The 23301-nt window shown below is 45.4% G+C and overlaps 15 protein-coding genes and 2 non-coding genes across 17 annotated transcripts; 9 read left to right on the top strand and 8 right to left on the bottom strand.

Moving 5' to 3' along the window:
- Positions 1-103: 103 nt before the first annotated feature.
- Positions 104-2764, bottom strand: TRK2 (Trk2p; the record flags this gene model as incomplete). Its single annotated transcript, XM_056229491.1, has 1 exon — positions 104-2764. One exon carries the CDS (start codon positions 2762-2764, stop codon positions 104-106), a length of 2661 nt encoding a protein of 886 aa, XP_056083505.1.
- A 627-nt stretch (positions 2765-3391) lies between these two features.
- FMP46 (putative redox protein) lies at positions 3392-3793 on the top strand (the record flags this gene model as incomplete). The annotated part of the gene is made up of 1 exon (XM_056229490.1): positions 3392-3793. One exon carries the CDS (start codon positions 3392-3394, stop codon positions 3791-3793), a length of 402 nt encoding a protein of 133 aa, XP_056083504.1.
- A 210-nt stretch (positions 3794-4003) lies between these two features.
- Positions 4004-5254, top strand: NAP1 (histone chaperone NAP1; the record flags this gene model as incomplete). Its single annotated transcript, XM_056229489.1, has 1 exon — positions 4004-5254. The coding sequence occupies one exon, from the start codon at positions 4004-4006 to the stop codon at positions 5252-5254; it is 1251 nt and encodes a 416-aa protein (XP_056083503.1).
- Positions 5255-5501: 247 nt separating this feature from the next.
- PLN1 (Pln1p) lies at positions 5502-6353 on the top strand (the record flags this gene model as incomplete). The annotated part of the gene is made up of 1 exon (XM_056229488.1): positions 5502-6353. One exon carries the CDS (start codon positions 5502-5504, stop codon positions 6351-6353), a length of 852 nt encoding a protein of 283 aa, XP_056083502.1.
- A 220-nt stretch (positions 6354-6573) lies between these two features.
- Positions 6574-7113, top strand: SKDI11G2540 (uncharacterized protein; the record flags this gene model as incomplete). Its single annotated transcript, XM_056229487.1, has 1 exon — positions 6574-7113. One exon carries the CDS (start codon positions 6574-6576, stop codon positions 7111-7113), a length of 540 nt encoding a protein of 179 aa, XP_056083501.1.
- Positions 7114-7199: 86 nt separating this feature from the next.
- UIP5 (Uip5p) lies at positions 7200-8528 on the bottom strand (the record flags this gene model as incomplete). Its single annotated transcript, XM_056229486.1, has 1 exon — positions 7200-8528. The coding sequence occupies one exon, from the start codon at positions 8526-8528 to the stop codon at positions 7200-7202; it is 1329 nt and encodes a 442-aa protein (XP_056083500.1).
- Positions 8529-8822: 294 nt separating this feature from the next.
- On the top strand, positions 8823-9638 carry SHB17 (sedoheptulose-bisphosphatase; the record flags this gene model as incomplete). The annotated part of the gene is made up of 1 exon (XM_056229485.1): positions 8823-9638. The coding sequence occupies one exon, from the start codon at positions 8823-8825 to the stop codon at positions 9636-9638; it is 816 nt and encodes a 271-aa protein (XP_056083499.1).
- Positions 9639-9921: 283 nt separating this feature from the next.
- On the bottom strand, positions 9922-11013 carry UTH1 (SUN family protein UTH1; the record flags this gene model as incomplete). Its single annotated transcript, XM_056229484.1, has 1 exon — positions 9922-11013. The coding sequence occupies one exon, from the start codon at positions 11011-11013 to the stop codon at positions 9922-9924; it is 1092 nt and encodes a 363-aa protein (XP_056083498.1).
- A 538-nt stretch (positions 11014-11551) lies between these two features.
- Positions 11552-12322, bottom strand: SKDI11G2500 (uncharacterized protein; the record flags this gene model as incomplete). The annotated part of the gene is made up of 1 exon (XM_056229483.1): positions 11552-12322. One exon carries the CDS (start codon positions 12320-12322, stop codon positions 11552-11554), a length of 771 nt encoding a protein of 256 aa, XP_056083497.1.
- Positions 12323-12453: 131 nt separating this feature from the next.
- Positions 12454-12526, bottom strand: Skdi_11.trna15A. The gene has a single exon. It is a non-coding gene; the product is annotated as a tRNA-Ala (tRNA).
- A 1095-nt stretch (positions 12527-13621) lies between these two features.
- On the bottom strand, positions 13622-15430 carry GAP1 (amino acid permease GAP1; the record flags this gene model as incomplete). The annotated part of the gene is made up of 1 exon (XM_056229482.1): positions 13622-15430. One exon carries the CDS (start codon positions 15428-15430, stop codon positions 13622-13624), a length of 1809 nt encoding a protein of 602 aa, XP_056083496.1.
- Positions 15431-16638: 1208 nt separating this feature from the next.
- On the top strand, positions 16639-16710 carry Skdi_11.trna14D. Its single transcript has one exon. It is a non-coding gene; the product is annotated as a tRNA-Asp (tRNA).
- Positions 16711-16893: 183 nt separating this feature from the next.
- On the top strand, positions 16894-18054 carry KAE1 (tRNA N6-adenosine threonylcarbamoyltransferase; the record flags this gene model as incomplete). The annotated part of the gene is made up of 1 exon (XM_056229480.1): positions 16894-18054. The coding sequence occupies one exon, from the start codon at positions 16894-16896 to the stop codon at positions 18052-18054; it is 1161 nt and encodes a 386-aa protein (XP_056083495.1).
- A 204-nt stretch (positions 18055-18258) lies between these two features.
- Positions 18259-19164, top strand: SPC34 (Spc34p; the record flags this gene model as incomplete). Its single annotated transcript, XM_056229479.1, has 1 exon — positions 18259-19164. The coding sequence occupies one exon, from the start codon at positions 18259-18261 to the stop codon at positions 19162-19164; it is 906 nt and encodes a 301-aa protein (XP_056083494.1).
- A 243-nt stretch (positions 19165-19407) lies between these two features.
- Positions 19408-21348, top strand: CAF4 (Caf4p; the record flags this gene model as incomplete). The annotated part of the gene is made up of 1 exon (XM_056229478.1): positions 19408-21348. One exon carries the CDS (start codon positions 19408-19410, stop codon positions 21346-21348), a length of 1941 nt encoding a protein of 646 aa, XP_056083493.1.
- A 148-nt stretch (positions 21349-21496) lies between these two features.
- Positions 21497-22111, bottom strand: DID2 (Did2p; the record flags this gene model as incomplete). The annotated part of the gene is made up of 1 exon (XM_056229477.1): positions 21497-22111. One exon carries the CDS (start codon positions 22109-22111, stop codon positions 21497-21499), a length of 615 nt encoding a protein of 204 aa, XP_056083492.1.
- A 232-nt stretch (positions 22112-22343) lies between these two features.
- On the bottom strand, positions 22344-23150 carry DAL80 (Dal80p; the record flags this gene model as incomplete). Its single annotated transcript, XM_056229476.1, has 1 exon — positions 22344-23150. One exon carries the CDS (start codon positions 23148-23150, stop codon positions 22344-22346), a length of 807 nt encoding a protein of 268 aa, XP_056083491.1.
- Positions 23151-23301: the final 151 nt, after the last annotated feature.

The following is a 23301-nucleotide window of genomic DNA, read 5'->3' as shown; positions in this document are numbered from 1 at the left end:
CTTTAAAGAGTATTATAATTTGAAAAATAGTACATAAATACATAACCATGGCATTCTCTTCACCTATGTTCTTTCAAATCTCTTCAGTTGTCAAGTCAAATCCTTAACGTCTCCAAAATTTTGTTGCTACCTTTTTCAATTTATGAGACCTCTTTTTGACGTAGGAAGTCATTGGATCTTCGTCAATTCTGGCCAATAACTTCCCCTTAGCCTTCATATCTTGCAAATGATCAACCTGTTCCAATTTATCACTTGGCAACATGATGGCACGATCTAAAGTGTATGGCAGACCTCTGTTCCTTCCTCTTATTAGCATGGCAATTATGACTAGCTTTGATAACACAGTGAATTGTGCAGACAGCGACGTACTGGTATTTGGGTAGCCCAACGATAACCCAACTGTACCATAAGCGCTAACAATTTCGAACAATATAGCGAAGACATTGAATTCAGGTTCACTGACATCTTCGATTCTTTTGCTTTCACATATACATATAATGAACAATCCGAGGAACATGAACCACATATCGAATGACAGCTGTCTTCTTAGATGGGCGCCAACAAATGATTTGGGTGAACGGTGCTTCGGTTTTGACTTCGCCGATGCGGTGTCACTCTGGTCGCTTTCATCGCCACGGTCGTCGTCCATCGCACCGTTTTCATCGGTAGCATCACTGCCATTTTGTCCATTGTCGTATAGTCCCAATGATTGTTCTTCGTAAACATTTGTTCTTCTGATGGAAATTGCCAGAGGTAGAACCGAGACGTACATCATTAGCATGTACGACACTTGAATAGATGGATGTAGTTTGCTCAAGTCGACAACGTTGAACCCAGCGGTCCTTGTGCATACAGATTGGAAGAGACCCATGAGAGCTCTGTAACCCTTGGCAACTTGCTTGACTACGGCGGAATTGAAATCCAGGATTATGAAAAGGATCCAATCAGTAGCATTCAAAACGATCAAAGTCAAAAACAACCACCATGTGGGGGCGCTGGGGAATAGCAATGTAAAGCATCTGCGCGGATGGTCCAAAAGAAACCCCAGGCTTTCCTTGAACTGAGATAAGTCCCTCGACGTTTTGAACATTATCCAAATGATAAATCTTAGCATGATTGGGAAGCCTGTGTTGCCGATGATGATGAAGAACATCATGAAAATCAAGGGATAGGCTGCAGTATTGAAGGAGACCATGGAATCGGCGGTCAAGGCAAGACCTAGATCTGAGAATGAACTCATTGCGGTGAAAAACCCCCACCAAGCGGGAGAAACTCCGTTTTGTCTGACAATCTCTTCGTAATGGCGTCTGGTACAGATCCACGGCACCATGACCACGAATGCCAAGATATTGAAGCCGATATAGTATATGAGGAGGATGTTACACAGCAGTCTCAGAGCACGATACTCGACGCCGCCCAGCTCCTCCTTTTGCTGCTTGGTGAGCCCGATAAAGACAGAGTTCCTGCCAAAAGTGGGTTCCCACGAAAGGTAATTAGTGCTCATTGTTCTAGTAAAAGGGTGTTGCGTTTCACCGCCACGGCGAGCTGGCTTGGGTGGGTGCGCTGGGAACTGCAAGTTCAAGGATTCCTCGGGCGAATAGCTCATCTCCTCATCTACAGACGACGAAGGCGCCTTTGGCGCCTTCGGTGCCAAAACATCTCCATCTTCGGTTTCCTGGCTTGACCTTACAGGCTCTGGCACGGGGGAGTCTATTGGAGTGTTGTGATCGTGCGTCGTGGACATGCTTTTTTTCTTGGTGTCCATATGGCTACAAGGAGCAGCATCATCGGCGTAGCAGTCGTCGCCTTCATCTCTCTGTAAGCGTGGCAGTTTTTGGAAGCTTTTGGTCTGTGCCGGTTTGTGAGAAACAGGCGAATCGGAATGACGTGGTGCTACTCTTTCGTGCCGCTCCTGGACCATGAAAGCAGGCCCATTGGCTTCGCTGGTGGAAGAGGCGGCGGAGCCCAGACTGCGCCTTTCGTGTTGTCCTTGCAGCATCATTATTGATTTGTAGATATCTGCCGGGTCAACGTCTGAGAGCTGGCGTTTACGTGAGAAGTGGGTGGGCGAGCTCTGAGTGTCGGTGGAGCCGTCCTTGGAGGACAAAACATTTAACGGCGAGACGGAAGACGATGCCAACGACGTGTCAGGAGAGTCCATGGGCATATCCGTGGCGGATCGCTGCGGGCCTCCCTCTCTGGAGACAAATTTTCCACGGAACAGGTTGTCTTTGAAACTTCTGGTTCGAGCGGCATTGCCACCCCCGAGAGAACGTTCTCTCTGTTGTAGCGTCATGGTCCTTCTCAGTTTGAAGTTCTGCCTGGAGAAGTCCCTAATATTGTCGAAGTACCTTTCGAACCAATACAACCGCACAAAGGCCAGGAACCCATGAATGATTATCGGGGTGGACAGCAGCGTGATGACATACACCACTATTTGCTGGTACAGGTTGAAGTCGTTGGTGCTCTTGGTGGCCAGCCCGCCCTGCGTCGAAGCTCCGGCAGCCAAAAACAGCACGTCGATGTACGGCGTGTTCTTGCACGGATACAACAGGATGGAGCCTGCGATGGACAGTGCGATCAGGTAGATGTAGTGGACCACGATGAAGTTGGGGAAAACGTACTTCGCAACGGGTCTGCATGCCTTTAGAAAGTCGGAGATGAAGTCTCTCAGCCGATGGCCCCACGACTTCTTGTGCACCAGCCGCAACTGGAAGGGCAGCGCCAGGGATGCCCGCGATTGCATCCTGCTGGCTGTTGACATTGGTGGCTCTTGCTGTAGACGGTAGTTACGGCCTCTAATCAACCGTCGATGAACCACTGATGAGCCTCTTTCTTTTCTACTCATCTGAGACCTAGCTAGTTTATTCCACCACCTTTTTTTCTTCTTTTGCTTCAGCCGCACGCCCGAGGGGATTAGAAATGAAAAATTCCATCTCATCCTATCCTCTGGAGGAACCAGGAGGCAGGAAAGAAACCAGAATCCGGGGGATATCACCAAACGCCTGGTTGGTCCTGCGTCTACGCATGCGTCCATTGCTCGCCGTGCAACCCATCTAAGTCTGCTTGTAGCGGAATGCCTACATACAGACACTCTTAGCACTTGAAAGGTGCGGCGGGCTCCTTTAGCCTCTTCGGACGCTGCAGTCTTGTTCTTGGCAGCCAACAGAACCTTTGTAGGTCGGCCACTGATCGGGAAATACCCACGATTGCGGTCTTTCTTGACCTGTCGTGCCCTTCCTGCCTGCCTCCAGCCTGATTGGGCACGGGCACACAATGTACGGGGTCCCACCCAGCTTTGGAAAGGGGCATATAAAACCCAGAGAGTATTGTTGTGTGAAGAAAAGCGTAAGTGGAGGCCAACGAGAACATCGCAAAGCCAAAGCAGTAAATGTCGTTCTGGAAAACACTACAAAGACAGCCGCGCACCATCTCGTTGTTTACCAACGACATCGCGTCCAACACCAAGTCGCAGAAATGCCTCCAGTTGCTGAAGGCGGATGTGTCTCGCCGGTTCGACGTCGAGATCGCCAACCGTTTCCCCACGTGGGACCAGCTGCAGTACATGAGGACATCGTGCCCACAAGGGCCCGTCTCGCTGCAGAGGCAGATCCCGAAGCTCGATTCAGTGCTCAAGTACAAGCACACAGACCCGACGTTCGGGATGGACCTGCAGAAGTGCGTCCAGAAGGGCCTGTGGAACGCGAAGGAGGCGCTGTGGGTTGACTGGGAGAACAAGCTAGTGGGCAACGAGCCCGCAGACATCGACAAGCACATCATCCACGGCAAGTAGCACCTATATACCACCTATATATGCCAGTATAAGTAACACATGTTTTAGAACTCTCTGCAACGCAGCACGTTTTTGTCATTACCCGCGGAATAGAGAAAATTTTTCCCTTTAAATGGCAAAAGAGAGTTTGCTGGAATCAAATTGGTGGTGGAGTGAGAAGAGTAAGTTGGGTGGTTCAATCAACGGGAGCAAGAGCCACAACGCAGCAGTATGTCAGACCCTATCAAAACGAAACCCAAGTCGTCGATGCAGATCGACAACGCCCCCACGCCCCATAACACGCCAGCATCGGTGCTAAATCCGAGCTATTTGAAGAACGGGAACCCGGTGAGGGCCCAGGCGCAAGAGCAGGACGACAAGATCGGCACCATCAACGAGGAGGACATCCTGGCCAACCAGCCCCTGCTGTTGCAGTCCATCCAGGACAGGCTGGGCTCGCTGGTGGGCCAGGACAGCGGGTATGTGGGGGCCCTGCCCAAGAACGTCAAGGAAAAGCTGCTCATTCTGAAGACGCTGCAGAGCGAGCTGTTTGAGGTGGAGAAGGAGTTCCAGGTCGAGATGTTTGAGCTGGAGAACAAGTTTCTGCAGAAGTACAAGCCCATTTGGGAGCACCGGTCCAGGATCATCGCGGGAGAGGAACAGCCCACGCCTGAGCTCATCGCCAAGGGCCGGGAGATCGTCGAGTCGTTGAACGAGACGGAGCTGCTGGTAGACGGGGAAGAGGACGCTGGAGAGGAGCAAGCCAAGGGGATCCCCTCATTCTGGCTGACCGCGTTGGAAAACTTGCCCATCGTGTGCGACACGATCACGGACCGCGATGCGGAGGTCCTGGAACACCTCCTGGACATTGGTTTGGAGTATTTGACCGATGGCAGACCGGGCTTCAGGCTGCTGTTCGGATTCGACTCTTCCGCCAACCCGTTCTTCACCGACGAGACCTTGTGCAAGACCTACTACTACCAGAAGGAGCTGGGCTATTCCGGTGACTTTATCTACGACCACGCGGAGGGCTGCGAGATCAACTGGAAGGACAACGCCCACAACGTGACCGTGGACCTGGAGATGCGCAAGCAGAGGAACAAGACCACCAAGCAGGTGAGGACCATCGAGAAGATCACCCCCGTGGAGTCCTTCTTCAACTTCTTCGACCCGCCCAAGATCCAAAGCGAGGACCAGGACGAGGACCTGGAAGAGGACCTCGAAGAGCGTCTGGCCCTGGACTACTCCATTGGCGAGCAACTCAAGGACAAGCTGGTCCCCAGAGCTGTGGACTGGTTTACGGGCGCCGCCTTGGAGTTCGAATTCGAAGAAGACGAAGAAGAGGTAGACGACGACGACGACGCCGACGAAGACGACGATGTGGAAGACGACGATGGGGAAGACGAAGACGGCGGATCGCCTGAAGAGCAGGACGACTTTGCAGAAAAGCCGGAACAAGCCCCAGAATGCAAGCAATCGTGATCCAGCATGGATCTCTGGATGTACATAGATGTATACGTCTAAATATATGTATATATATATATATATATATTTATAACTAGATGATGATAATAAAATAAATACCTAGGTTTTTTTGCCTGCCGTGAGGGGTGATCGTATTCTTTCGGATTTAATTATCTAGCAGCAAGGGTTATAAAAAGACAGATAACGGAGAGTTGTTGTTGCTCCCACCACTCACCACTCACGCCCCAGATCCGTCGTGTAACCTATGTCTGAATCATCCGTGCCATCTTCTAAATCGTCTGTGGAATTGCCACAAGCCACCTGGTCGCATCTGCAAAGATACCCAGCTTTGTCCAAGTTTATCAAATATGCAGAATCTCTACCACCCGTGGAGAAACTGATCTCTTTCAACCTCGTTGTCTTGGGGTCCGTGAACCAGTGGGTTTCCGAGTCGTCCAACTCTCCCCGCCTGGTGAAGCAGGTTGTTGCTGCGGGCAAGGAGGGGGCCTTCAAACTGGATGAGCTAGTCAACCTCTTGGTGTTCAAAGAGGGTGTCGACAGCTTGTTGTACAGCTGGAAGTCCCACTCCAACGCCCCGGGCTTCTGGCTAGTGTGGTTCTTTGTCGACTACGTTGCCAACATTTCCAACACCTTGTTGAGGGAGTTCTTGATCAAGCCATTGCACTTGCAGGGCTCTGCCGCATCGAAGGAGATTGGCTCCTCCGGCGAGAGCAACAAGATCACTGACACGTCGTCTTTGCCCCACGTGGCAGAGTTGTCTTCTACTACCAGGAGCGTCTCGCACGAGATCCAGTCCAAGGTCAAGTCTAACTATATCGACCCAACCAGGGACCTGGCAAAGGAGAAGTATGACGCTATTGTGAAGCCCACCACGGAGAAGCTGCAGTCCGTGTACATCGACCCGACCAAGTCGAAGTTGAACGAAACCTACCAGCGCTTCACCACCGTGTACGAGAATAACTTGAGCAAGTCCGAAAGTGTTCCCAAGGCCATCGTGTCCACCGGGTTGGACTTGGGCAATGCCACCATAGAGAAGCTCAAGGCCTCAAGAGAGAACCAAGCCAATTCTAAGCCAGCGGCTGTATCGACCAATTAGCGCGCTGAAGCTCACTTTCTCCTCTCTCTATATATATATATATTTGTTATTATTCTACTTTTCCGTCTACCGTTTGCTAGCTATTATGTATTTTGCTGTTTTAGTTTTATATACAATTAAATACCAAAGAAAAAAATGTAAAAAAAAATAAAAATACTTGGTGAGTCAAATCGAACAACCATAGGAACGTTTACACCTAGTATCTAAGGGAGATTCTAGCATGTCGAACAGTCATCACACGTTCCAGGGAAGAAGAAATAAACTCTCAGTGTGGGTGAAAAAAATCATTAACACTACCACCACAACTAATGCATCCGTCTCGAGCAGCAAACCAAGACGCAGGACTGGGGCTGGTACCACAGCAGTCAAGCACACGCAGCTGGAATCCGACGGAACCACCATCAGTTCGTCGCTGCGACCCATGGTTGATCGAAACTCGTTACGGTCCGGCGAATCCGATGAGGAGGGAACGCATAGGGTAGTATGGGATGAGCCACCAGCAGACAAATTCAAGCAGCAGCAGCAGCAGCAGCAAGATAACGCAAGTGTCATACCTTTGGTTTCTTTTTGTTCCTCCTCCGTGAAGTCGTCTACTTTCTCAGACATCCATTCAATACAGTCTACCAGACCCACCATATTCTCAGGCAGGACCCTCGAGACGAACTCCAGCGTTCTGGCCATCCCGCCACAGAGCATCCTGGACCGCTCAAGGGCTCTCCCGTCGCCGAATGCAAGCAACACTACGACGAGAAGACCATAGGCCGTCTGCTTGGTCCTAGAAGTAAGCGTCCTGTATTATGCTGCTGTTAGGTATGTATGTATGTATGTATGTATGTTTATGCAATGCTACATGGGCAATAGCCCCACGGAATGCGAGCCCCTCAATCTTCTGAATCTGATTCTTTTGAATCTTCTTCTGAAAACTCTTATGCAAACAGAAATAAAATAAATGCCGATAATTGATAGCAAAACTTCGCTATAATGCCAGATGGCCAGTGCGGCCCTAAGCAGCTTGTGACGGGGACGGCTAGGCGCGAGTGTCTCAGTTGGCCGTGGACCAGCTTTGATGTTTGGTTGCGCTTTGGTCATTTTCCACTTCGTAAACTCATCGGGTTCCATGTCTAAGGTCTCGCCAAACTCCTGCTCCAAGAATAGTTCAGCTTCCTTCACGTAATCGTAAGTGTCCTCGATGGACTCGTCCTTGTCGTTCCAGTGAAATTCGCTTGTGCACACTTCCAGTAGCTCCACGGTTTCGGTCAATTGCCCATTTAATGCACCACAGCCGATGTATCGTTGTCCCGTGTGTATATTCTTGGGCAAGTACAGGTTTTCAGTGGTTTGGAACAGCTCGACCCAGTAATTGCCCTCTTTGGCGTACTGGATGTCGATCTTCAGAAAACTAATACTTTCCAGGTATATGATTCTTAGCTTGGTGACTTCGTTCCATAGAGCATCCATCTTGAGGTTGATGTGGCCCTTCGAATTTAGTCGCAGCGACGTGCTTAGTTCGCCATCACTGTTAATATCGTACGAGTCGCTTTCTGGAGCCACATTTAGAAATACATCCATGAAGGGTGTTTCCTTATGGTCGTTGCCTTGGTTTCGATACGTGTCCAAGACAAGAAACAGCCCAGGTAAGTTCTTGGGGAAACCCATCAGGTCTGTGTTACCTCCCATGACGCCGTGAGAATTCATCATATATTGCCTTCTCGCATATGACGACTTCAGATCCTGTGTGAGAAACCCATTCTCGGGCGTAATGGCAAAGCACATCCCATCGCCCACGAGTTGTGTAGCCGGGTCGTTTGAGATCCTGAACTTGTAGACGATTTCAAAGTCATTAATGGTGTTGTCGCCAACCCCGTTGGACAGCACCAGCCCATGTTTGTGCTGATCTCGATCCTGTGTTAGCTTGATTGATTGAGCATTTCTAATCTGCGTGGCACCCCCCACATGCCAAAACAGGTTGATCTTGTCCAAATACGGTATGGATAAACTGGCGTCATTATTTGGAACCCGTGTTACATGAGATCTTCTTCCTGTTAAAGGCACAATCTCTATATCCTTCTCATTGCCGTCGTTGAGGTAGATCCTGGTCACTACTTGGAATATCAAAAACAATGATAAGATCAACAACGATATGGCCAGTTTTCCCGACCTTACATCTCTTGTCATTGTTTCTGAAATAGAAAGAACCCGCACTAGGAATCAATCAACGTTCAATTCCCAGCCAATCTCGCAAATGAACAAATTGCAAAAGTGGTAAGTGAAGAAAACCTGCCCATTGAATGCGTAAATCCTTTATTTTCCATTGATTACTTACTCTGTTATTGTTTTCCTTCAATCACGCGATGAGTTTTTTTTCCTGAATTATTTACAGGGCAAAACTATGAAAAAAATTAACTCAGATAGATAAACCTCGTACGTATCTCAGTGGATAAAGACCAATATACACATCTGCAAGCAACAATGACTGCGCTAACTCCCAGATGTATCATCGTGAGACATGGTCAGACTGAATGGTCGAAGTCGGGCCAGTATACCGGATTGACAGACCTACCCTTAACGCCTTACGGTGAAGGGCAGATGCTGAGGACCGGTGAGAGTGTTTTCCGCAACAACCAGTTCTTGAACCCGGATAACATCACGTACATCTTCACCTCTCCACGTTTGCGTGCTAGGCAAACTGTGGACTTGGTTTTGAAGCCATTGAGCGACGAGCAAAGGGCCAAGATCCGCGTGGTAGTGGACGACGACTTGAGAGAGTGGGAGTACGGTGACTACGAAGGAATGTTGACCCATGAAATCATCGAATTGAGAAAGACGCGCGGTTTAGACCAGGAGAGACCATGGAATATCTGGAGAGACGGGTGTGAGAACGGTGAGACTAGTCAGCATATTGGGTTGAGATTGTCCCGTGCCATTGCAAGAGTCCAGAACCTGCACCGCAAGCATCAGAGTGAGGGCAGGGCTTCCGACATCATGGTCTTTGCGCATGGCCATGCGTTGCGTTATTTTGCTGCTATCTGGTTTGGACTAGGTGTGCAAAAAAAGTGTGAGACTATTGAAGAGATTCAAAACGTCAAATCCTACGATGATGACACGGTTCCATACGTGAAGTTGGAATCTTACAGACATTTGATAGACAATCCATGTTTCTTACTGGATGCCGGTGGAATTGGTGTGTTGTCCTACGCACACCACAACATCGAAGAGCCCGCATTGGCACTGGCAGGGCCATTTGTCTCTCCACCAGAGGAAGAATCCCAACATGGCGATGTGTAAGAGAGATATGTTATGCCAAGAATACATGCGACTATGAAAAGCGACAAAAACTTTTTTTTTCTAAACTTTTTTTGTTATATAATATGCTATATATGATAAAATCTAGTGGTATCTTGGAAAAGAAAGTATAGTGAAATAAAAAAATAGTACAAAGGACTTTGTTTTTTTGCATTGTGGGTAAAAACGAACTAATTGAAAATAAAACCATAAGGTGGACGGAGTGAAAAAAAAGTACTAGCAAAAGCGCAGCAAAAGCCTGCCTGCAATACTTGAGGCAAAAGGCTTAGTAAAAGATGAAGTTAGCGGAACCAGAGGTGACTGAAACGGTGCAACCGTCAGAGCCAGAGCCAGTGTAGACACCATTCTCGTAAGAACAAGCACCGTTAATGGTGGAACCTTCAGTGGCTTCGATCTTGATGTTGAAATTTGGAGCTTCCTTGTTGTTAGGGTTTGGAATGATGGACAAGTAAGTGATACCGTTAGTGTAACCAGCACCCAAGACAACTGGGGCCCAGTTACCGACACCGGAACCCTCAGTACCCCAAATACAACCGTCTGACTCAGAAACACCAGCGTTGTTGACGTAGTACTGAGCAGAGGTCTTCTTACCTTGCCATTGGTAGTAGGAATCCTCCTTGATGACGTTGATTGGTTGAGTGGAGCCGGCGTCAACAATGGTGGGTACGACCATGTTTTCGGAACCTGGATAATCGGTACCGCAAATAGCAATGGTACCAGAGGCCTTGTTGACCGCTTGGGCAGAACCTTGACCTTCTTCACACAAGCTGTTGGTGTTTGTGTTGGAACGGTACAACTTGCCGTTCTTACAGTATAACCCACCAACAGATCTACCGTCAGAAGGTTGTTCAGAAGGCCATTGAGTTTTGGCATGACCTGGAGAACAAGCGTAAGAACAGTAGTATCCGTCTTGGCAGGAGGTAGCGGTGTTACCGTCCATGTCCATGATGGAGGCCCAACCGCCTAGACCTAACCAGTCTAAGGAGAGCGCACCTTGACCAGATGGGAAATCAGAACAGGAAATAGTACCGTCCTCGAAATCGCCAGATCCGACGGAAGAGGAGGAGGAGGAGGAGGAAGAGGAAGAGGAAGAAGGGGAAACAGCAGAGGTGCTGGCAGCAGTGGAGGACAAAGTGGTGGTGGCAGAAGCGACGGATGCGGCCTTGACATCTGCTCCCGCGGCCGCTGTAGCGGTGGTGGCAGCTGGGATAACAACTGCGCCATCTGCGTTGACGTACTGGGTGACGGTAACAACGGCACGTTTGTCGTTGTGGTGGTGCTTGTCGTTATGGTGAACTGCTGGAGCGGCCAAGACGGCGGTAGAGGCTGATAAAGCTAATAGGGCAGAAAATTTCATAGTGTTTTTTGTAAAAAAATTAAAGGAGAGTATAATTTAGTTTAAAGGAAGGACTAATAGTTGGTTATATTCAAATTAAATGAATGAATGAATAAAAATAAATGAAAGATAAGGAATGAATACACTAGAGATTGTGCGGTCGTACTTTTTTTCTTAGTTGCCGAGGAAAGGAGTGTGATTGTGCAGCTTATTAGTCTGTACCGAACTTTGATCTGGGAAACGCCAATTTCTCGAGGACGATACACTTTAGATGGTATTCACTTATATACCGAATCAGGAGAAACAAAGGCGAAAAAAGGAAAAAATTTGTTTTTTTTTACTTCTTTTTTTTTTCCTTTTCCGCACGATCCGGGCTGGGCCGTACAGAGAGACTTTCCTAGCCAAAAGTGGCAAAACGTCAACACCGCATGCACGTTTCTTTTTGTGGGCCCATTACGTTTCCCGATCTGGAAAAGAAAGAGCTTTTTTTCCGTGCCGTGACCTCGAGATCCAGGCACAACAGGAACCAGGCACGCTTGTATTCTAGCACATTTTGGGCCTAGACCCCGGTGCGGCGGCGGGCTAGATCTGTTGCTCGTTCTTGTTCTTGCTCCCACAAGCTGTTAATTACCTGAAACAACTTTGTGACTTTTGCCTTGTGAGAACGGTGTTTGTCCGGGTGCCAACGTATTCTGTCGCGACGGATAAGGTCCTGGCGTTCTGCATGCACCAGGGTAGCGCTCATTGTGTAGAATCGTTTTACGCTATGCTCGTCGATAATATCGGGACTGGCAACCGCCAGGGTTGGCGTGTCCGGCAGTGGCAACACGGCAGGCTCGCCCTTCGTCCTGCGCCAGTACCGTCGGATGGCCTGTGCGTGCCGTTCTTCAGTTTCAAGCTTGCAGTCAGCGTCATCTACCTGATCAAAGGCGAAAATGTCCACTTCGCTGTCACTAGAGCTTTCGCTTTCATCTTTCTGTTTCAAGCGGTTCATTTCGCTCTCGGTGGTAACGCACCTGTAACCTGCTATGCTTTCTCCGTACTCGAAGAGCGCGGTGCCATGAGTGATTGTGCTCGCGCTTTTTTTTTTCTTCTTCTGGCGAGTTGGTCTGTCTATGGTTGCCGGTACCAGCCGTATGGTGGTACTTTGCGTGTCTTCTCTGTGAGGTTGCGGCCGTTTTACGGTCCTGTTACATGGGTGGTGGTCTTTGGCTTGGCTAGTCCTCCTGGTGTACGCTTTCCTCTTGAGTTCACTCACAAATACCGGCCTTGTGTACCTCTTTTGGGTGTCATCATCGTCATCACTAGTCCTGTAATCGTCACCACTCATATTGGTGCTCTTGGCCAAGCTCCGTACTCTGTCTTTTGAGATAAGCTTCAGCTGAGAATAGAAGTGCGGAAAAAAAAACTTTATTATCCGGAAACGGATGAAGAAAACGAAAGAATAGGCAAAAAGAAAATTGGACGAGTCCGGAATCGAACCGGAGACCTCTCCCATGCTAAGGGAGCGCGCTACCGACTACGCCACACGCCCTAATTAATTATATCCAATTGCAGCAGAAGATGATCTTAATGCGCTGCTGTGATATATATACCCTTCTCCAAGAATGTTACTAGGTGTCAAAAGCAAGAGTTAAAAATTACCGTTCTAAACCCGCTAACTACACTTATTTTAGAAGTTCTATCCTGTGTTTTACACATTTGCAATAACCAAACTTCGAGGCTTGCCTTCACCTTTCCTGATGTGGATATCAGGAAAAGGGGGTGAAGCCGCAACGAATGTTAATTATGATTTAGCTTTTTTGTCGCAATTACGTTTTAAATGTCACTATATCGCCGAAAAATGATTGGCAGCGGTGAAACTGCAAAGTTTAGTTATCGAAGTGGCAAGACAAGGGGAACTCCGGAGCCCCATGTTTGATAGATGCAAGAAAAGAGAGGGGGGGGGTTCAGCTTTTGTTTGAAATGAAACCATTACGGGCGGGTTTATTGGGACTGTTGATAATTAGTAGTATTAATTAAGAATAAAAGCAGAAATCTTTCTTATACTTATATAAGAGAGGTATATAAAACACACGCCGATTGGACATATTAAGTATGTTCAACATAACAATAACCTAGGGAATTTACTATAAGTTCAATGTAACGACTCATATCATTTATATATAAATTCCAAGTTGATGTTCAATTAATGGATCTTTGACTCCAAGTGCACCCATCAATAAAACGTCATTTCAACATTCTTCATCCTGAAACAAGGACTAGTTATGTGAATAATGATGAACCTACTTGTTCCAACAGGGACGCAAACTAGAGATCATGCCGAAGGCGGGGAAAGTTATTTTGATTAGTTGCATTCCGGTAAATTTCTATGATATTACACTCTCACCCTCTTCATTTTGAAACCCATTTTTTCTCGGAGAAACATAAATAATAACACACATATAATAAATGAATGGGAAAAACAACTTTTTATTCATAAATCTTTTTTTTTACTATAGCATCGAGTTTACACAAATATACACATTTTCCATTTTTTTTTTTAAAATATTAATGACGAGAAAATTTCGTTATAATTAATTTTCTGAAATTTGTAAAATCGTTCGTTGCACGGACTTTATCTAATTCATCAACACCAGAAATTCCAGATTCTGTACCATTTTGGCTTGGTGGCCATTATTGCCTTTTCTTCTGCAATTTCTTGTTTTAGTAACTCCAAGTCAACTTCTCTTCTACCAGTATCGATATCCATATCTTCAGCTGGGATGAACAACTTCCAGTTTCTCTTGTAAATCTTGTGTCCGAGATACATGGCCACGACAAGTGGGAAGGACAGGTAAGCTTCGAAGAAACCCTCTGCACTTGGAGAAGCACCCACGGGGAATAGTGCAACGTAGAATTGCGCAATGAACATGATAACGACCATAAACAGCCCCCAGTAGGACCCCCAAACACCGGTGGGGGATTTGAACGATAATTCATCCAAGTCTCTACCTTGAGCAGTCAATGCCTTTCTGAAACGGATGTGACAAATACAGATACCACCCCATGTGAAAAGAGATGATAAACCGGATAAGGCCAGCAACCAGTTGAAGACATCACCTTCCTTTTTGGAGGCAGCGACAAATGCAATGAGACCGAATGCAGAAGTAACGGCAATCCCGACCAAAGGTCTACCCTTACGGTCCACGTAGGCGAATATTTGTGGCAGAAATCTCTGCTCAGCAAGAGCGACCATCGTTCTGGAACAGGCATAAATGGCAGAGTTACCAACAGACAACACAGCAATCAAGATAACCACGTTAACAACAGTTGGCAAACCCTTGATACCGTGGGTCTTGATAGCAATGACGAAGGGAGAAGCGGCCGCATCCACAGATGAGGCACCGATCAAATTTGGGTCATTGTATGGCACCAAAAGACCAACCATCAACAGCGACAGAATGTAAAATAGTGTGATTCTCCAAAACACTTGCTTAGCAGCCTTAGGAACGGACTTTCTTGGATCCACAGATTCACTGGCTGCAAGACCAACCAATTCGGAACCGGCAAAAGAAAAGGCGGAGGTAACGAAAACGGAACAAAGACCTTTAAATTTGGCACCGGGGGTGTCACCAGCAAAGGCACCAGGATCATGCCAGTACTTACCACCAATGTAGCCACCCTCTGGCCCACCACCACAATTCAAGATGATACCCAGGATAATGAACCCGACGACAGTGATGACCTTGATGAACGAAAAGACAAATTCTGCCTCACCATAACCTTTCACACCGAACATATTAATAATGACAATCACAAGCCAAAATAATGCTACAAACCCATCTCTATACTTTGGATCTGTGCCCCAGAAATTCACAGTAATGGATGCAGAGACAATTTCCAAAGGTAGCACAACCAGCCATTGCAACATATAATTAAAGTTGTTAGCGTAACCAAAGGACTCATCAATAAATCTGGTAGCGTACGTAGTGAACCCACCGGAAATGGGGAAAATCACAGCCAGCTCACCCAGAGCCATAACCATAGAGTAAATCATAGTACCCGTAGACCCCCAACCGATCAGTAGCGAAGCGGGACCACCTGTTCTTAGCGCGGTACCTGACCCAACCAGCAGACCAGTACCAATAGCACCACCAATGGCAATCATTTGCAAATGTCTATTTTTCAAATGGTGCTTTAGTGGAGTTTGCGCAGTGACAAAAGCCACCTTTTCCGCCTCTGTAAGATTAGGATCAACTTCGACAGGTTCTACCCTCCTAAAGGAATCCTTGAAATCCTGCCACTTAGAGCCTGAACCCGCCTCATCATTGGTAGTAGCGGACCCATTCGAAGGGATGGTTATTGGTTCCTGAGTCAGGAACTCGGAATCTATGGTGATGCCATTGTGCTTAAGATTTTCTGGATTGTTCTTCTCGTAAGAAGAAGTATTACTCATTTTTTTCCTATCCTTTTATATACTAGTCTTCTCGAACAATATTTTTAGTTTACTTTATAGGAATAATAAGAAAACAAGAACTATTCTATACAAGTAACTAACGAACCAAGTTAGGTAAAAAGGCATGATAGCAAGGACAACAATTTACTCAAATTCCATCTTCATCTTTATATGTCACATCGGGAGCGGGATCCCGGCGGTTAGAACTGTACTGCTCCAGCTATATGAGCTTATCACACTTCATCCACCACGAGGAGGTAAATAGCCGGTTGTTTCAGAAGATAAGCTAATCGGACGTAAGTAAAAGCAGACATACACACTCTTTATGCGGTGTTATCAGTTACCGGATTGAGTACCCGGCCGCACTGTAACTCATGTTGCGACAGCTGATTAGGAAGATTGGCAGTTCTGTCTGATAGCGGTACGGCACCAACGGATGCTTATCAGAAAACTCGGTCACTGATCACGGCCGGATTGAACGGATAAGCGTTCGGCTGAAAAATAAAATGTCCAGAAACAGCTATCGTGACAAAAACGACAGTATCGGCCGACAGCATAATGAGCGGACCAGTGGAAATGGAGTTGTGTCACTGTGTGTCAAGTAGGGGAAACGATTGCGAGCCCCTATTCCACTTTTGTGTCTGATGTCGGCCCGATCTACACAACATGGTAAGAGCGCAACAGGTGGGTCCATACTATTGTCCTTGGCATACGCGCGATTCAGGTCTAATCTATTGTTGCGCGTTACGTAAGCAGGGGGAGCAACGTTGCAGGGACCAGGCTTCGAGGATGATGTGTAAAAATACTGAAATCTGCCATGTTGTATCTCAAGATGAGATACCTCAACATGACGACAGTACGTCATAATGAACGCGACGGAAATATCTATAAAAACATGTCTGAAATAAACCAATATAAGTCGTACAAGATATCAGCACCACATTTGTAATTCCATTCTAGAACGTGGTCCTCAAGCAAATGAAACACCCGAAATATAAATAGACGAACAATTAGATTAGATCCGAGATTCTGCGCTTCCACCCTTTAAGTATAAACTAGATCTTATATATTAGATATAAATAAGTAACATCCCGTGAATTATCGTAACAACCGGTTTAGCAAACAAGTTACTTCCCTGTTTTCAACAGGATTACTAAATCACCTTGGTATTACTCGAGCCCGTAATACAACATGCCATGAAATAAAAATCCGTGATAGTTTAATGGTCAGAATGGGCGCTTGTCGCGTGCCAGATCGGGGTTCAATTCCCCGTCGCGGAGATTTTTGATATTTTTGATGATTTTTTCGATATCAGCTAACTAAAATCACTGCGTACGGAGCAAGGCTTTCTCTACAGTAATGAGTGCCCGAGTAGCCCATACTAGCATTTGTACAATGGTGAAGTGTGTACACTGTGCATGTGAAAACAGTTCTTCACTTCCTCTAATGGAGTCAAGAGAAGAATGGTCAACTTGAATACTATCCCTCCCAAAAACAACAGGGACTTCTACATTGCAATCGGACTTGAAGGTTCCGCTAATAAACTAGGTGTGGGCATAGTTAAGCATCCGCTCCTGCCCAAGCATGCCAACAGCGACCTATCCTATGATTGTGGGGCGGAGATGCTTTCCAATATCAGAGACACGTATATGACACCTCCTGGGGAGGGATTTTTGCCTCGTGATACTGCAAGACATCACCGAAATTGGTGCGTGAGACTCATCAAACAAGCGATGGCCGAAGCCGGCATCAAAGACCCAACCTTAGACGTTGATGTGATCTGCTTCACCAGGGGTCCCGGGATGGGTGCCCCCTTGCACTCGGTGGTCATTGCCGCTAGAACATGCTCCTTGTTATGGGATGTGCCTCTAGTGGGCGTAAACCACTGTATAGGCCACATCGAAATGGGAAGGGAAATCACCAAAGCACAGAATCCTGTGGTGCTGTACGTTAGTGGGGGTAACACTCAGGTTATCGCATACTCTGAGAAACGGTACAGAATCTTTGGTGAAACGCTCGACATTGCCATCGGCAACTGTCTTGATAGATTTGCGAGAACTCTGAAAATTCCTAATGAGCCCTCGCCCGGCTACAACATCGAACAATTGGCGAAAAAGGCCCCCCACAAGGACAGTCTGGTGGAACTGCCATACACGGTGAAGGGAATGGATCTTTCAATGAGTGGCATCTTAGCTTCCGTCGATTTGCTCGCCAAGGACCTGTTCAAGTGCAACAAGAAAAATAAGATCCTATTCGACAAGAAAACGGGCGAGCAGAAGGTAACTGTGGAGGATCTATGCTATTCCTTACAGGAGAACCTATTTGCCATGCTTGTGGAGATTACGGAAAGAGCAATGGCTCACGTCAACTCCAACCAGGTCCTGATCGTAGGCGGTGTGGGTTGCAACGTGCGACTACAAGAAATGATGGCGCAGATGTGTAAAGACAGAGCCAATGGGCAGATACATGCTACGGATAACAGGTTTTGTATCGATAACGGGGTCATGATTGCGCAGGCGGGGCTATTAGAGTATAGAATGGGCGGTATCGTGAAGGACTTCTCCGAAACCATCGTTACACAGAAATTTAGAACAGACGAAGTGTATGCAGCCTGGCGTGACTAGTAGTCCTTATCTTAGTTCAAGTCTACGCGCGGACTATATATATGTATATATATATTTACATACTTCACCAAAATTTTCTCTTTTTTTTTTGTTATATGTATGTATACACTGCTTGAGGCGCGAAAACAAGTAAGACAGAAAAAGAGATGATTATCATAAACAATACCGCAGCGAAGACAACAAGATAAGAGCGAGCAGCGACAGATGACAGAAAGTTTAGATGGATGTATAGATGATATCAATAGGGCGGTGGACTCCATGTCTACGCTCTACTTCAAGCCACCAGGAATGTTCCATAATGCCATACTACAGGGAACTAGTGACAAGGCGAGCCTGAGGAAAGACATCACAAGACTAATTAAAGACTGTAACCACGACGAAGCGTACCTACTGTTTAAGGTCAACCCTGAAAAACAATCTGTTTCACGAAGAGATGGCAAAGAAGGAGTCTTTGACTACGTAAACAAAAGAGATACGAATATGAAAAGGAATAGAAGGCTGGGCAAGGCAGGAGAAAAGCCAATTATTCATGTACCCAAGGAAGTTTATTTGAATAAGGATCGTCAGGATTTGAACAATAAGAGAAGGAAAACTGTTACCACAAGTGGCGCTGGTTTGAATAACTTCATTTTCGATACCGATCTTATAGGATCCTCGCTCATTTCTAGTTCAAGCTCAGGTACTTTCAAAGCGTTATCCGCCGTGTTCAAAGATGACCCACAAATTCAGCGACTTTTATATGCCCTGGAAAATGGAAGCGTGCTCATGGAAGAAGAGTCCAATAATCAAAGAAGAAAAACCATCTTTGTCGAAGACTTCTCCACCAATCTAATTCTCAAAGTTATGGCAGAAGTAACTGATTTATGGCCGCTAACTGAGTTCAAGCAAGATTACGACCAATTATATCACAACTACGAACAGCTGTCCTCTAAATTGGGATTCATCAAAAAGGAGGTTCTACTTCAAGATGATCGTTTAAAGACCATGTCACAGTATCATCCTTCCTCCTCTCACGATGTTGCCAGGATTATTCGCAAGGAAAAGGATGAAATTAGGCGGCTGGAAATGGAGATAGCTGACTTACAAGAGGAGGAAACCACTTCTACGTAAGGATAAACATCTCCTGGTATTCCACGCTCAAATAACTGCATTATGTACGTATGTACGACTTGTCTTTTGATGTATAAGGTCAATTGGGCAGTTGTGCCGTGAGCCATCTTTTGTCCAAACATGTATTATATTTATCATATCAACTTTTCTCATCACAATAAAAAAACTCGGTCTTCAAGAAAAGGTTAACAACGATGATATACCAGGAAATCGAGAAATAAGAGAAAGAAATAAGATCTCGATATGGCTTCGGATAATGTTACGAGCGCAACTCCTCGGATGACTAAATCTATCGAGGTCGTACTATATAAGCTGCCCAATGCCATTTTAAGACAGCAACAATTTCAAAAGTATATACTGAGCCCGATCTACAAATACCTTCACAAATTACTATTGATTGGAGAAAATGGTGGGTACAACAATGCAGGAGGTCTTCAAAGGGATCAAATGGGGAGGTCCTCCTTTCAAAACAATTTTGCAGACTCCGCAACAACTTTCAAAATTCTCGCTCATTTGGATAATGAGCGATACCCATTACCCATTGATGCCGCTAAAGAGCAATTGCCATCTTTGTTCGAAGGGTTCAATGCAACTATTTCCACTGTCAAACAGAAACTACTACTAGGTGACGTTGGAGAGGATATGAGCAGCGATAAAGAAGAATATATTCTGCCGCGGAATATCAACATTGATTTCGTAAATAAAACGTACTCTAGCAATAACTTAACACAGCTACTCCGGGACGTCGAGGCTAATGTGGAAAATTTGTCCGTTCAGAGAACATCAGGAATAGATGAGTTAACCAGATTAGATTCTATGATCAATGACTTGAAGTCCAGGAGGACAAAGATCTTTCAAAAGATCAAGCATATTGACAACAAGTCAATCGCTTTTGAGGGTGACTTAGCATTGATTAAGGATAGAATAAATTTCATTAAGGAATACAATTTGGAAGCTGAATGCAGAGAGATTGCACAAAAGAAATCGGAAGAAGAAACGTTCTCTGATGCGTCATTCTCTACAGTAAATGAAGAACCCATATTGCCACCGCATGATGATGAAACCAACGACAATAGATTAAAAACTTCCTATAAGGGGCCCAATGAGAAACGCCACCTTAGAAACAGGAAATTGAATATTATTACGGAAACACACGGCCGAAGTTCTCTAGCTTTCAGAATGACGATACCTCACGGAGAACATGGAAACAGCATAACCGCGCTAGATTTTGATATACCATGGGGCACCTTGTGTTCAGCGAGCTATCAAGATCGCATAGTAAAAGTTTGGGATTTGAACCATGGAGTACAAGTTGGAGAATTACGTGGACATCTGGCCACGGTAAACTGTATGCAGATGGATAAGACAAACTACAATATACTGATTACTGGGAGTAAAGATGCCACTTTGAAAATGTGGGACTTGAACTTAAGTAAAGAGCTTTATTTGGACCATAGTCCGCTGAGGCAAAACATGGAAGAGACTATTATTACACCATGCATCCATAACTTCGAATTACATAATGACGAAATTACAGCCCTCTCATTTGATTCAGAGGCTTTAATTAGTGGGTCCAAAGACAAGAAAATCTTTCACTGGGATTTGGCCACGGGTAAATGTGTTCAGGAACTAAACCTGATTTTCACACCTACACATAACGACACTAAAACATCTACACGTTCTGGAAAAAATGGTACATATTTACTCGGGACGGAAGCTCCAATGATAGGAGCTCTCCAATGTTACAACTCTGCATTAGCCACAGGGACAAAAGATGGTGTCGTGCGGCTATGGGATCTAAGAATCGGCAAACCCGTGAGATCGCTGGAGGGTCATACTGATGGAATCACAAGTTTGAAGTTCGATTCTGAAAAATTAGTTACGGGCTCGATGGACAACAGTGTAAGAATCTGGGACTTAAGAACTAGCTCAATCGTTGACGTCATCGCATATGACCTGCCCGTGACTTCCTTAGATTTCGATGATAAACTGATTACTGTCGGTGCAAACGAGAGAGGAGTAAATATCTTCAATATGGAACGTGACGAGCATTGGATGACGCCTGAACCGCCGAACTCGCTCAAGAGGGATGAGCTGAGTGAAAGAATTGCTATTGTCAAATATAAAAACGGATTTCTCGTCAACGGGCACAATAATGGAGACATTAACGTTTGGACAATTTAAAGAGGAGAAAGGGAAATTAACATGGGAGGAAGGTCTACTTTTTTCATTGCTTCTAGTATACAATTTGTGTACAGCATATATAAACATACATACATTATGTAGCGCGAATGTAAAAGTGGGGTAAAATGCACAAACCGCTGATAATTCTTCAACCTCTTAACGCTCTCAACCTTTGAGCCAGTTTATCTTCCTTTTCATCATCGGCGTTAACTTCATTAGCCTTTATCTCTGGAACGTTGTCTAATTTTGCACTTTGTTTTAATTCCATGCCGTTTTCATCAGCCACTTTATTCATCAGTTCATCCACCTTGTCATTGTCCACCAGCATAGCATCCGAATTCACACCCATATCTTCATACACATTGACACTCGTATCTAGATCTTCGAACTGCTGTTCGAATTTGTCCATTATCATTGTTATTTGCTGCAGGTTCATATTCTGCAAGGCCCTATCCATGCCCTTGCAGACTTGTCCCATAGATGCAGAGACTTGTCTCATCGTGACCGCAGTTTGCACTCTTGACGCCACTGAATCCACTCTGGATGCCAGTTTTAGTAGTTGTAAGCGTTCGTTTTTCTTCCTTATAGCATTAGAAGCGTATATACGGGATATCTCTTCATTTTCATTTAGTGCACGTTTGAGTTTGTTGGTTTCTTGCTTCTCTTCCTTTGAAGCTTTATTTGCTTGCTTTTGTAGCTGTTTTGACGTAAACTTTAGTTGAAAAAGAGTATTTTCCAAACCCGCTGCAGAATTACGTGACATTTCTTCAGTGAGATACGGAACTATGTTTTAGCTCGAGGTAATTCATCTCCCATTTAACCAACTTTTATGGACTCGCCTTTTTTACTCTTATCATTTCTTTAGGGGCAATTTCCAGCATGATATAAACGGCAGCGTATTACCCGTCAACTAGAAAATCAGTGTCAGTAAATCATACTATATTATATATATTATATCCCGTTATATTATACCATAATAAACGTTATAGTCCTACTCAATGTTGTGAATGAGATTGAATTGAAGACCTGGAATGTAATTCCACCTCCAATTGTTTGCATTTTTCGTTCAGTTGGAAAATGTGCTTTTTATATAGGTCCGTCACCAGCTCCAATTCGCTTATCTTCGTCTTCAATTTTATCACTTCTTCTTCGTTATGCAACTTCCAAGTCAACTCTATTTCCGGTACGGCAGCATCCGAGAAAGGTGATGGTTCCAGTAACGTTGACAAAGTGGGCAGCCTGGTCAGCTCTATATTCGACGTATATATATCCGAACCGTTGATCTGATAGAGGTAATTCTTCCCACTGGGCTCGCCCGGTTCCATGGAGAATTTACCTCGTTGTGTGGGGCAATCTTTGGAACTGGGAAGAATTTCCTTCGGTTTCAATAAGGGCTTAATGCATCCACTCACCATGAATTTCTCTAAAATGGAAACTTTCGGGTTGTTAGTGGGCACTGAACCACCATGGGTTGTGAGTAGTCTTTTCTTTCTTTTGAATATTTTATTTGGGTCGTTAGTATGGGCATTAGCATTAATGTTCGCGTTATTGTTCAGTTTTTTTCTATTTCTTGACTTAATAGTGTCAGTTTTCAAACTGATTGGCCTTGGTTCCCCATGCAGTTTCAGGAAAAGGCCACATGCATTACAGAGAACAGTACCGTGTTCATCCCTTCTCCATAAGGGCGTTTTGACTGTGAAACAATTCTGGCACGTGGGGTGGTCTTCTCCATCACAGTCATCTACAGCAGCAATAGCAGAAAGTGTAGGCGAGGGCAGCTTCAACGAATCACTAAGCACCATTCTCTTGTATATAATATAATATAATATAATATAGTATAATGGTAAACAAATATTATCCCGCTAAATACAACAAACTTATGATAATATTTAAAAGAACAGCCAAAAAAAAATTTTCAAGAATAACGACAATGATACTATCCAAAGCCAGACT

The sequence above is a fragment of the Saccharomyces kudriavzevii genome (genome assembly GCF_947243775.1).
Source record: "Saccharomyces kudriavzevii IFO 1802 strain IFO1802 genome assembly, chromosome: 11".
In the NCBI taxonomy this organism is placed as follows: Eukaryota; Fungi; Ascomycota; class Saccharomycetes; order Saccharomycetales; family Saccharomycetaceae; genus Saccharomyces; species Saccharomyces kudriavzevii.
Note: the sequence above shows the minus strand (reverse complement) of the source record. Positions and strands in the feature narration are given on the sequence as shown.